This window comes from Setaria italica, unplaced genomic scaffold (genome assembly GCF_000263155.2).
Source record: "Setaria italica strain Yugu1 unplaced genomic scaffold, Setaria_italica_v2.0 scaffold_24, whole genome shotgun sequence".
In the NCBI taxonomy this organism is placed as follows: domain Eukaryota; kingdom Viridiplantae; phylum Streptophyta; class Magnoliopsida; order Poales; family Poaceae; genus Setaria; species Setaria italica.
Genome location: NW_014576745.1, coordinates 32,250 through 45,277, shown reverse-complemented (window position 1 = coordinate 45,277; position 13,028 = coordinate 32,250). Strand labels below are relative to the sequence as shown.

Sequence of the window (13,028 nt, the reverse complement as noted above, 5' to 3'; positions counted from 1 at the left end):
GGGGGGATGTAACCAAGAGTGCCAACCAACTCGGTTGTGACATGAGTTTTATTGGGAAGGATCAACCTTGACAGCCCAAAATCTGCAACATAAGCTTTGAATTCTTTGTCCAGTAGGATGTTGCTGGATTTGATATCACGATGGATGATGTGAGGCTTGCAGACATTATGGATATAAGAAAGGCCACTGCTTGATCCTTGTGCAATCCTGAGCCTCGTTGGCCAGTCAAGCATTGTGCTGGCATCATCATCCATGTTGTGAAGCCAATCATCCAGGCTGCCATTCTCCATGAAAGAATATATGAGGAACCTCGAGTTTCCCTGGATGCAGTAACCCCAGAGTGGCACAAGATTTTCATGCTGGGCCATGGAGAGTGCTTCAACCTCTGCAGTGAACTCCCTTTCCATCAAGCACATTTCACCATTAAGCTTCTTGATGGCGAGCTTATAGCCATCAGGTAGCTCAGCTTTGTAGACTAGGCCATAACCACCGCACCCAATGATGTGCTCCTTGTCAAAGCTATTTGTAGCTTTCACGATGTCAGAGAATTTGAGCTTGTTTTTGTCTCCCTTACCTTGTGACATCATGATCAGTTCGTGCTCAGAGCTGGAGTCGAATGAAGTTGTTTCAACATCACCATTATCCTCCCTTCTATTTTTGGATGTTAAACTCTTTACCCTGATTAGGACAAGAAGACGCCCCAGCAACAGAAGAATAGCAATTCCTGCAAAGAACACGCCAAATGCAATTGCAAAAATTGCCTTCCTTTTTCCTTTTTTTGTGGAGACTGGAGGTGCATGAGCTGAACTGCATCGACGAAGTAGCATAGAGCCACACAACTCTGGGTTCCCATTAAAGCTAGAATTCTGAAATGTATTAAATTGCCTGCCAGTTGGAATAGGCCCTTCGAGGTTATTATTAGAAACGTTGAATACGGCAAGGAAGTACAGGTTCTCCAATACAGCTGGGATTTCACCTGTGAGATTGTTGTTGGATAAATCTAGCACCTGCAGGTTTGTGAGATTGCAGATGGATGGGGGGATCGGTCCTGTCAAGTTGTTGAAGCTGATATCAAGTGAAATGAGGGCTTTCAACTGACCAATCTCTGGAGGAATCACACCCGTAAATTTGTTTCCGCTTAGGTCTAGAGCTTTAGGATAAGCAATTGGTATGCGGCGTTGAAGTGATGGACCTTCATAAACTGGCAGATCAAAGACCCTTGGGTCCAAATGAGCTGCAGTCTTCTCGGAAGTTAGCATTGGCATAGCCATTAATGTTGTCGGAATTTCTCCTGTAAGGCTGTTGTTTGATATGTCTAAATAGAAAAGGTATTCCAATGTGTTGATCCAGGCTGGTATTGGTCCACTGAGTTGATTACCTTGCAAAAACAATATCTCCAAATTCGCTAGCTCTGATATCCAAAAAGGTATTTGCCCCGACAATAGGCAATCGTCAATGGCCAAAACCCGAAGATTCTCAAAACCATCAATTCTGGCATTGTGTGGCATGGTCTCGTTCATGAAATTCATCCCAAGAAGAAGGGTGGTGAGGTTCTTGGAGCTTCTTAATATCTGAAGTGCATTTGTTATATTTGAAAAACTGTTGTTTGCGAGCGACAGGAAGGAGAGGGATTTCAGATTGCCGAGTCCTTTTGATAACTGTCCATGGAACTTATTTGAAGACAGCCGTAGTGCAATCAGGTTTCTGCATGAGTATATGCTTTCTGGAATTGTGCCACTGAAGTTGTTCCGCATAAGATCTAAGGTTTTTAGAGTGGGGAAGTTGGAGAAACCGACCTTGTTGAGTTCACCACTGAAATTGTTGCTCTTAAGGTCAAGTGTTATGAGATTTGTGCAGTTGCTCAAGGTTGATGGCAGCTCCCCAGACATGCTGTTGTAGTCCAAATGGAGTTCCTGCAATCTCGTGAGCTGACCTATGGAGTCCGGAATCATTCCGCTGAATTTGTTTTCTCCAAGATCAAGGATGGCCATTTTTCCGAGTTTGACTATATGTGTGCTATCAAGTATCCCTTGTAAACCATTGCTGGAAAAAGAAAGATGCTCCAACAAGGTAGCCTTGAAGAGTTCTTCAGGGAGCGTCCCACTGAGGTAATTGTGCCCAGCCTTGAGCACTCTGAGTTTGGAGCAATTACCGAGTCCTGGGGGGATACTACCACTGAGTTTGTTGTAACAGAGTTCAAGCACACTAAAGGATGGTGATATGTTACAGAAATGACTTGGAATATGCCCAGTAAAGCTATTGTTGCTGGCATTGAGTGCAATCAAATTCTGCATCCCCTTCCATGTAGTGGATGCAAACTGCCCAGTAAACAAGTTGCTTGAGATATTAAGTACCTGTAGAGGCCGTCCAGGGATTGAAGAAGGCAACTCGTGCAGGTCTCCGTTGAGCTGGTTGAAGCTCACATCGAGGACAATGATGCTGCTGGATGACACCAATCCCAGCGGCAGGCCACCAGACAGCGAATTGTAGGACAAGTTAACCTGCTGCAGTCCGGTGAGGTTCCCAAGGGATTGTGATATGTGCCCCTCAAGGCCTCTAGATGCTAGAGAGACATCAATAACTGTTTTGTTTCCGTTGCAGGTGATGCCTTCCCAATTGCAGCAATCTGTGTCTTCCTGCCATAACTTTGCAAGGCCAGCATCCTGTGAGAGCCCAGAGACGAACTGGAGGAGGGAGTTCTTCTCCTGCTCTGTGCAAGAGCTGGTGAGGGTGGCCAAAGAGATCAGCAGCAGAGCAGCAAAGCCAAGGGAAGGTATGGGTAACCTACTGCTGTAGTTCTTGTATGGAAATTGGAGTGGCTGCATGGCTTCCTGTTGAAAGTAGCATGGAAACCAGACGCTTAACTTGTTTCCTGTCTAGATGAGATACCAATGTTCTGAGTCTAATCAGGGAAGAGCATAAGGTAGAAGAAGGAGGTGGCTCCTGCCTCCTTCTTGCTGATCCCTTCTAGTCGTGGTCACTACAAAGAAAATATGAAGTCAAGGATCATATGCTACTATAGGAGAATCCTCATTATCATTGTACGTTTTTAATGCAGTATAGAATAGACAAAGCAGCAGCTTGTTGTTCACACTTGTATGCTTCACTGGTGGCTACCTGCTATAATCCATAAAAGAAGTCCAACTGACCCTACGAAATATTTGCTTTTTCTAGTCATCCTTGAATCAATCCTTGTTGAATCACTGCCGTGATTTGCCTGATCTGATATAGTGACGTCACTTGTCCTACCATGTTCACACATAACGCACAGCCTGCCTTATTTTACCTGATCACATGATCTGCCATCACTTGTCCTACCAGCTTCACTTAACAAACCTGTTGTCTTAACCATAGTATTAGTACTGACAAAGGATCACTCTGTGTCTGTGATGCACTATTTATTTTGTAGGATGATGCACCCTTTTTGGTGAACAGGAAAAGGAGCGAATTTTTAGAAAAAACTGAAGATCTGCAAGATTCAGTACACGGAGAGCATCATTTCCGGGAGGCGCGTACAATACTTTAGAGCAATCATCGGCGTCGCGGTCAAGGTGTGGACATTGCTTGGAAAATGAAAGGCCCAAGTGGTGGCAAGAAAATAAGAAAAAGGCGCAGGTTAATGGAAGGTGGTGGGTGAGGGTGACCTGGCGCCCCGATTCTTGGTCGTCTGATTCAATTCGTCGACTTCGCCTTGGCCCGAGGCGTTTACTTTGTGCTTAATCCTTGCTGCTGATGCAGTGACGCGTACGCTCGCAGCTGCCTTCCATGGCCCCGGTTCTTCCACAGGTGCGTGATGGACCTTGGCTCTTCTTGCTGACCGGAATTCAAGAGTCGATCGAAGAGTGTACTGGACAGCGTGTGATTTCTGGTACCGTTAAGATGTCTGAATGTCTGATCCTGTGAAGATGGCATATCAATCAAATTTATTCAGGTAGTGATGCTAAAAATCTCTCTGTTTTCTTCTTTTTGGTGTGTAGTCTTATTCTAGTTATTAGTCGTGATTATGTTGATGGTGCTTACTACTTGCTTAGTGGGCGCAGTTGCGCATTTCATATTGGTTTTTAGTGGTGGTTGTATGATAGCCTGCCATCACGGGTGTCTGTACTTTCCTTGCGGCGTTGATCGCAGAACAGCAAAGTGGGTGGCACTAAGCACCGTCCAGGCTCTGAAGAACCAGATCGCAAAAGTTTGATACACTGGGACGAAGCTGCTGAGCTGGCGTTGTATCCCTCTCTGTTTGTTTCTGCACAGTAGGACTCGGGTCTTGTTTAGTTGCCTAACACTGTAGCAATACTGTAGCGTTTCGTTTGTATTTGTGAATTATTGTCCAAATATTGACTAATTAGGCTCAAAAGATTCGTCTCGCAAAGTACAACAAAACTGTGCAATTAATTTTTAATTTCGTCTATATTCAGTACTCCATGCATGTACCACAAGTTTGATGTGATGGGGAATCTTCTTTTTGCATAGTCCAAAGTTGGAATTTTGGAGTGAAATAAACATGGTCTCGGTTTGTTTCTTCCGTTCACACTTGTTTGTTTATTTCTCTCATAATAATATCCCTTTCACAATTTTATATCAGGTTCCGAGCCAACGGGAGCATAGCAAAAAGCATGGAAGAGTCGAAGAGACAAGAGACAGTGTGAGGGCGTGTGGGCTTGGGCTTCTGCTTCCTGCAGCCAGCCAGCAGGTCAGTCAGTCGCAGCGTGTGCCGTACGCGTCCGGTCCCGACGAGGAGAACGCGAGGCGGCGGGCGGGTAGCAGCCACGGCAACGGCAACGGCAACGGCGTGCGCGTGTGCGTCGACGCGGGCCCCGCACTCCACGCGGTCAGCGCCTAGCCGCCTGCCTCGGTCTTGGTTCACACCGCCAACCGGCGACGCCAAACCGACGGCGACGAGGAGGGACGGACGGACGGACGCGTTGTCCGTGACGCGTTCGGGGTTCCCGTCGTGTTCGTCGATTCAGGATTCCAGCAAAGGAAAATAAAAGGGAGAAAAGGCGTTCTCCCTTTCCGTCTCGCATCTTCAAAGTCTGAGCTCTGCAAACGGGGAAGAGCGAGGTGGCGACGTCCATAATTGCGGGTTCAGACTTCGAGGCTTGACCCCCATCGCAACGCAACAGCGCGACTCGAGAACAACGCAAGACTTTTGACCCCACCGTTCTTTAATTCTAAACTACTCCCTCCTTCCCAAATTATAAGGGCCTATTTGGTTTAAGTTGCTTTTGCCTTATTTTTAGCTCGTGTCACATCGAATGTTTAGATACTAATTAGAAGTATTAAATGTAGACTATTTACAAAACTCATTACATAAGTGGAGGCTAAACGGCGAGACGAATTTATTAGCCTAATTAATCAATCATTAGCAAATATTTACCGTAGCAACACATTGTCAAAAATCATAGACTAATTAGGCTTAATAGATTCGTCTCGCCGTTTAGCCTCCACTTATGTAATGGATTTTGTAAATAGTCTACATTTAATACTTCTAATTAGTATCTAAACACGGGTGCTAAAAATAAGCAAACAAACCAAACCAGGCCTATATTTGGAGTTGCTTATTTGGAGTTGCTTATTTTTAGTCTAGCTGTTTGGATACCCTTGCTTATGAGCATTGAATGAGATGAACATTATCATATTTGCCCCTTGTGTTGCTACCCTCCAATTTGCCTCCCCACCTTTCTTCTTCCTGCACACGCCCGATCCTGGGGGCCGGTGGCGGCCGGGAGCGGCGGCGGCAGGTCGGCGCGGGGGAGCGGCGGCAACGGGCGGGAGCGGTGGCGGGTGGTGCGGAGGCCGGCGGCGGCGGGTGGCGCGGAGGATGGGGAGCTTGTGAGTGGTGACGGGGGATGGGGAAAGAGAGAGGTAGGGTGCATTGAATGAGGGCAGGAGGTGTAAAATGCACCTTTTAGTCCCCATAAGCAACCATAAGCAACCCAAGAGTTGCTTATGTGCTAAAAATAAGCAACCTCATAAGCAAGAGTGATTGTTTCATAAGCAACTTATTTGCTTATTTTAAGTTGCTTATGTATGCTCACGTGAAACCAAACAGGCCCTAAGTTATTTTAACTTTTTTGGAAAGTCAAACCATTTTATGTTTGATCAAAATTATAGAGAAGATTACAAAAGTTTATGGCACCGAATAGATATACTATGAAAATATATTTAATGAAAAAACTAATGGTACCTATTTCATATCATGAATGTTAGCACTTTATTGTATAAATTGGTCAAACTTGAGATGCTTTGACTCTACAAGAAAGTTGAAATGACTTATAATTTGGAATGGAGGGAGTAGCAAAATGTCCGTAATTATATTTTTCAAATTAATAATATTTTTTATTTCTATCACTAAATTTTTATTCCACTTTATTGGATGTCGTTTAATAGAAAATCAAAAGTTCAACTCAAATACCCATTAAATTAAAATATTTTTTATTCAAGCAAGCAAGAGAGTTAAATCAGCCTCCGATAATCACCGAGGGTGGCTCTTTAGTCCCGGTAGGTAATATCAACCGGGACTAAAGAACCCCTTTAGTCCCGGTTATAAAGGCCAGTAGTTCTAGGGAATCTGGTGGGACGTTTTGTCCCAGTTACAACTATCAACCGGGACTAAAGGGGCTTTAATCCCAATTGGTGTTTATTTTAAACCATTTAATTATCACAAACATACAAGTTTTTCATTTGATGTTAATGATTGGAAGGATTAAGTTTGAAGTATGTATTTTTTATACAATCTTTTTCATACGATCTCAGATGAATGCGAACTTTATATCAAAGTTGTAGATTTAGATTATATCTAAAACTTTGAAGTTGACAATTTTTTCATTTAAAATTTTTAATAGCTTAAAATGTCATTAAAAGCTCTCTAATTTTGAAATCTTGAATTTTAAAATTTTCAACAACCTTGAATGCAAACAAACTCTATATGAAAGTGGTAATACTTAATGAGATATAAAATTTTATAGTTGACAAATTTTTCATTTGAAATCATTTAGTTGTCACAAACATACAAGGTTTTTATTTGATATTGAGGATTGGAAAGATTAAATTTGAAGGATGTATTTTTATGAATATATACTTTTTCATACGATCTCGGATGAATACAAACTTTATATCAAAATTGTTGATTTAGATTAGATCTAAAATTTTGAAGTTGACAACCTTTTCATTTAAAATTGTTTAATAGCACAAAATGTCACTCTGCTCTCTAATTTTGAAATCTTGAATTTTAAAATTTTCAAACAACATCGGATGCAAACAAGCTCTATATCAAAGTCGTAATGCTTAACGAGATATAGAATTTTGTAGTTGACAAGTTTTTCATTTGAGATCATTTAGTTGTCACATACATACAAGTTTTTCATTTGATGATAAGGATTGAAGGATTAAGTTTGAACGATGTATTTTTTGAAGATAAACTTTTCCATACGATCTCGGATGAATACGAAATTTATATCAAAGTTGTAGATTTAAATTAGATCTAAAATTTTGTAGTTGACAATCTTTTTATTTAAAGTTGTTTAATAGCTCAAAATATCATTGTAAGCTCTCTAATTTTGAAATCTTCAATTTTAAAATTTTCAAATGACCTTAGATGCAAACAAACTCTATATCAAAGTTGTAGTGCTTAACGAGATATAAAATTTTGTAGTTGGCAAATGTTCAATTTAAAACCGCTTAGCTGCCCAAAACTTTGTTATAAGGTTATGAAAGAAATACGTTCCACCACGTCAGCGATCCGTGTCTCCAAAATCGAGCGCTCCCATAGCCCGAACCTCCTCTCCCTGGATCCATCTCCTCTTGTCCCTTCCCTTTCCCTCTCTCCTTATCCATTCCTATCACCCCATCTTCCAAGGACCAAGGGGCAGGAGGGCACAGCTGTGCGGCACACTGCACACTAGTCGGCGGTGGGTGGCGCGGCACGGTGGCAGGAGGGCACAACATGGCACCCCTCAGCCTAGGTGGCTGGCGGTGCACATAGGCTGGCGTGGGCCCTGGGGATGGAGGTGGCCATGGCGCCCCCTGAATCCGACTCCGGAGGCTCCTCCTCCCTCTTCCCCGGCCGAGGCGGGCGGCGCGGTCCAGGCGGCTCGAGCGCAGTCGGAGCCGAGGCCTGGCGGCGCGACCGGGGCCGGGAAGGTGGCTCCGGCACGGTCGGGCAGGGCCGCCGTGGCGGGCGTCGCGAGTGGCCGGGGCCGGGGCACCTTGCAAATCTTACTTGGAGATACGTAGTTACAATTGCATTATTTAGAATTGTATTCTAGGACGGAGGAATATTACCTGTTTTATCCGTCCGGTCCCGTGGGCGGCCGAAACGGAACGGGCAGTTGTTGTACTGACATGCGGCCAAGTACCGCAGCTCTGGTTTGGTCCGGTGAAAATTGACTGTCGTTGGAACGCGTGATCAATGTGTTGTACCGTGGTGTGCGTGGTTTGTGTTGTACCGTGGTGTGCGTGGTTTTCTACATTTTCGTGACCGGTGGCTATTTTTGGTCATTTAAGATACTCCTTCCGTTCCAAATTATAAGTTATTCCAATTTTTTTAGAGAGAAACCATTTTATATTTGACCAAAATTATAGAGAAGATCACAAGAGTTTATGGCACCGAAGAGATATACTATGAAAATATATTTAATGAAGAAACTAATAGTACCTATTTGATATCATGAATGTTAACACTTTATTGTATAAATTTGGTCAAATTTGAGATGTTTTGACTCTCCAAGAAAGTTAGAATGACTTATAATTTGGAACGGAGGGAGTACCTCTTGTCAGCTCTGCTGCTAGTTCGTTTTAATATCGTGCACAATAATATATTGTATGTTCAGCTAACGATCCATGTTTCAAATGTGGAGTTCCGTGGGAGGCAGTACTATTTTAGTTTCTTGATCACGGTGCATTGTAGGGGAGAAGAATAGTTTCTTGGCGCTAGTATAATCGCTGAGGTCACGATTCACAACGCACGGGGATTTGCTGCGCCCACTCCATCGTTACCATGAACCTGATTATATATATTGTGGTTAAGCGATTATTTTTTCTATCCAACCAACCATGACATGATGGTGTAAAAGAACTAAGCAATATTATTTACGATAGGTGCGCGCGCGCGCGCTCGCATTAACAGGAAGCGGGTTTACAACTGCTCAGCAAGCGGGAGAGACCAGATTCCGACCCAGTCCGTAGTGGGAGACCAGCTCCCTTTAAAAAAAAAACAAAAACAGTAAATCATTCTAAAACAGACCAGTATGGGTCCCCACTCCGGCCCGGCCCAGTTCACCTTCTCCCACCGAGCAGGCGAACCACCTACCGGAGTCCCAAACGGAGCAGCAGCAACGGCGGCCGGCGGCGCGGGGAGCCAATGCGCACGCGCTCCGGCGTAAAGTTGCCGGGGGCGGGGGCCCCGACTCGGTCAGGGCGTCTGACGCCGTGGCACGTCCAGCGACCTCCGCTCTGCTGTCTGCTCCCTTCCAAGGTAAGAGATTGCAATCGCCACGGAACACTACTCCTTTTCCCCGATTAGAAGGTTTTGACCCGAGTTTTAGGGAGTAGCCGCGCTGTCCGCGTCCTAGCTTAAGTTTTACTGCGGACTTGTTCGCTGTCTTCGCAATGCTTCCCACCATTTGTTGGAATTCTCGAGTCAAATGGAAGTTTTTTGGTTTTAGCTTTCCATCTTGCTCCCCTACTTGTATAGTTTGTAATGCAACATAATTTATATTTTATGCGATGGAAAAAAAAGAACACGCAGAGTGAGACACTAGTATCACTTAACCGTCCGGCTGGTTATCTCACGGCTTTCCAAAATAGGATGATACAGTTTGGACTCTTAGCTACTTGTACATCGAAACAACCGATCTGAGGTACTAATTTCTTTTAAGCAACTATTTTCACCTTGATAAACAATCAAACTATCAAGGCACGTACGTTCACACATGTGACAGTAAACTTTGAAAATATTTACCGTGCTTTGGAAAAGATGTAGATACGTAACATTAGTGTGTTTACTGACATTACTACTTTCGGTCCTTTAATTTGTTTGCAGCATCTCATTTTTGGAGCAACCGAAGTGACTTAGTGCTGCGAATGCCAGATCTTGTAGCGGGATGGGACAGCAGATGGGACCGCTGAACTGGACTTGGTCAAGAGAAAAAACTGGAGATCACAATTTCACTACATGCTTCTATATGGGTATTAACAATTACATGCAGTTGTTTGCTGCGAGCTTGAGCTACATCCATTGGCTATCTTCATTCTTCAAGGCAGGATACATTGCTGCAGCACGTTTTTCCAAGCCAAAGTATCTGGATAGTTCCATCTGATTATATAGCACTCCTATTTTAATGAAAACACTGAAGGTGATGTCGGTACCATCCTCCAGTTGCTTCAACTCTCAAGTTCCAAAATCAAAGAATATTGACTGAACATCTAATGCCAGGGCTGTACCTGGGGCTACTGATTTGATCTTGCACAAGTGAGAACAACTCGTGATTGCAGCAAGGTTGGCAATGGAGATAAAAATTACAAAGCTGTAGCTGTTTGTTTCTTAGCACAATTCTGTCAATCACTTGTCTTGAAGCAAATGCGCACTATTGTACCCTATTTCCGTTTACTTCGCTTGGCCAAAGTACCATGATAGTACAAGCTGATCATATAGCACCCCTACACCAAAGAAAACACTAAAGGAGATTGTGAAGATGACCTTACTACCACTGAGCTTTTCATAGAAAATGGACACTGAACCTGCCGCTGCAGAATTGCAATGGTGATTAAGAATCGAACCACACAGCATGGGGTTGCCATCAAAGCTAGAATTTGTAAAAGTGCTAAGCTGGCCTCCGGTTGGAATTGTCCCTTCTAGGTCATTATTAGAAACATTGAATCGAGACAGGAAATGTAGATCATTCAGTGCAGCTGGAATTGTACCAGTGATATCATTGCTTGACAAGTCGAGCACCTGCAGGTTTGTGATGTTGCAAATCGCTTCTGGGATCTCTCCTGATAATTTGTTGAAGCTCAAATTCAGTGAAAGGAGCGCCTTCAACTGACCAATCTCTGCGGGGATCACACCAGTGAAATTATTAGCAGCCAGATTCAGTAGTTTAGGAATAGCACTGGGCATGCGATATTGAAGTGCTGGAGCTGCATAAATAGGGAGCTCAAAGATCTTTGGGGCTACATTATCAGTTTTTAGCATCGGCATCTCCATCAAGGCTGTTGAAATTTCCCCTGTAAGGCTGTTGTTTGATATGTCTAAACAGAAGAGGGACTTTAGGTTATTCATCCAGTCAGGTATTAGCCCGATTAGCTTATTACTATGTAAGTCTAACACCTCCAAATTTGTGAGCTTGGATAACCAAGGAGGCACTCTTCCAAGCAAAGAACACTCGTACATAGAAAGAACCTGAAGATTCTCAAAACCATCAATTCTGTCATCCTGTGGCATGATCTCATGCTTGAAGTTGAGTCCAATTAGCAAGGTGGTCAGGTTATTGCAACTCCTAAGGATCTGAAATGCACTTGTGATATTTGTAAGAGAGATGTCAACAAGTGATAGGAATGAGAGGAACTTCAAATTGCTGATTTTTTCTGACAACTGACCGTGGAAACTATTGAAGGATAGTCGCAGTGCAGTTAGGTTGTTGCATGAGTAGATGCTTTCTGGAATCGCGCCACTGAATTTGTTCCCCATAAGCTCTATGTTTTTTAGATTGGGAAGGTTGGAGAAATTGACCTTGGTGAGTTGTCCGCTGAAACTGTTGCTATTGAGGTTGATAGTTATGATCTTTGTGCAGTTGCTCAGAGTTGATGGGATTTCCCCAGACATCTGGTTATGATCCAAACTAATCTCCTGCAGTCTCTTGAGTTCACCTATAGAATCTGGGATATTGCCATCAAAAAAATTCCCTCCAAGATTAAGGGTGACCAGATTTTTGAGCTTGCTGATGTTGCTGAGTGATCCTTGCAACTGGTTATTTGGAAAAGAGAGGTGTTCCAATGAGGTAATATCCAAGAGGCCATCTGGAAGAGTCCCGTTGAGGTTGTTGTGTCCAGCACTTAGATATTTTAAATTGGAGCAATCACCAAGCTCTGGAGGTATACTTCCACTTATTTGGTTGTAGCTGAGTTCAAGCAGAGTAAAGGATGGTGCATTGACACAGAGTGTTGTTGGTACCTGCCCGGTAAAGCTGTTATTGCTTACATTAAGGGCAACCAGACTCTTCATCACTTCCCATGTAGTGGACGGAATCTGCCCTGAAAACAAGTTGCTTGAGATGTTCAGTACCTTGAGAGGCCGGGCAGGGGTTGAAGATGGCAGCTCTTGCAGATTTCCATTGAGTTGGTTGAAGCTGACATCAAGGACGATGATACTGTTGGACGACACCAATTCGAGTGGTAGGCCGCCAGACAGCAAATTGTAGGATAAATTGAGGCGCAATAGGCCAGTGAGATTGCCAAGGAACGGTGAGATGAATCCCTGAAGGCTCCTAGAACTCAAGAAGACATCAGTGACCGTCCTGTCTGGACTGCAGGTGATCCCTTCCCAAGTGCAGCAGTCTGTGCCATTCTTCCATGTCAAGGTGAGATTTCCACCCTGCGATAGCCCGCCAAGGAACTGAAGGAGTGAGTTGCGCTCCTGCTCGGTGCAAGCGCTTGTGGGAGAGGCCAAGAAGAGGATCAAAACAAGAGCAAGGCTAAGGAAAGTCGTGGGGAATCTGTTGCTGTATTTCATGTGTGAGAAATGCAGTGCCCGCATGGCTTCTCTCCAGAAATCACTATGGAATGAGAGGCATAAATTGTGTCTTGAGAGTAGGGGCCAAACAGGGTCTGATCTAGAAAGAGCACGAGGACAAACAGGACAAGCTGCTGTCTCCGTTTTGTTTGATCCTTTCGGCCTTTCCGGTCCTAGTTGCCAAAAGAAAAACTGGGTCGAGGGTTAGCTGCTACATCGTTTTCTCAGTCCGCGCCACGATGTTTCGTCCGAGACACCCGCTACAGTATATTTGGTAAGCCTGACAACCATGCGTGAA

At 44.0% G+C, this 13,028-nt stretch overlaps 2 protein-coding genes across 2 annotated transcripts; both read right to left on the bottom strand.

The window, feature by feature from the left end:
• Positions 1-5: 5 nt before the first annotated feature.
• On the bottom strand, positions 6-2,982 carry LOC101771639 (tyrosine-sulfated glycopeptide receptor 1; the record flags this gene model as incomplete). The annotated part of the gene is made up of 1 exon (XM_012843194.2): positions 6-2,982. A coding segment is annotated over exon 1 (2,820 nt), but the record flags the coding sequence as incomplete, so codon positions are not given.
• Positions 2,983-10,302: 7,320 nt separating this feature from the next.
• On the bottom strand, positions 10,303-12,783 carry LOC101770437 (receptor-like protein 2). The gene has a single exon (XM_012843192.2). It carries the CDS (start codon positions 12,752-12,754, stop codon positions 10,607-10,609), a length of 2,148 nt encoding a protein of 715 aa, XP_012698646.1. The 5' UTR covers positions 12,755-12,783; the 3' UTR covers positions 10,303-10,606.
• Between the last annotated feature and the right edge of the window lie 245 nt (positions 12,784-13,028).

Coding starts and splice junctions, on each gene's coding strand:
- LOC101770437 (XM_012843192.2), bottom strand. CDS start 12,754: ATGCGGGCACTGCATTTCTCACACATGAAATACAGCAACAGATTCCCC.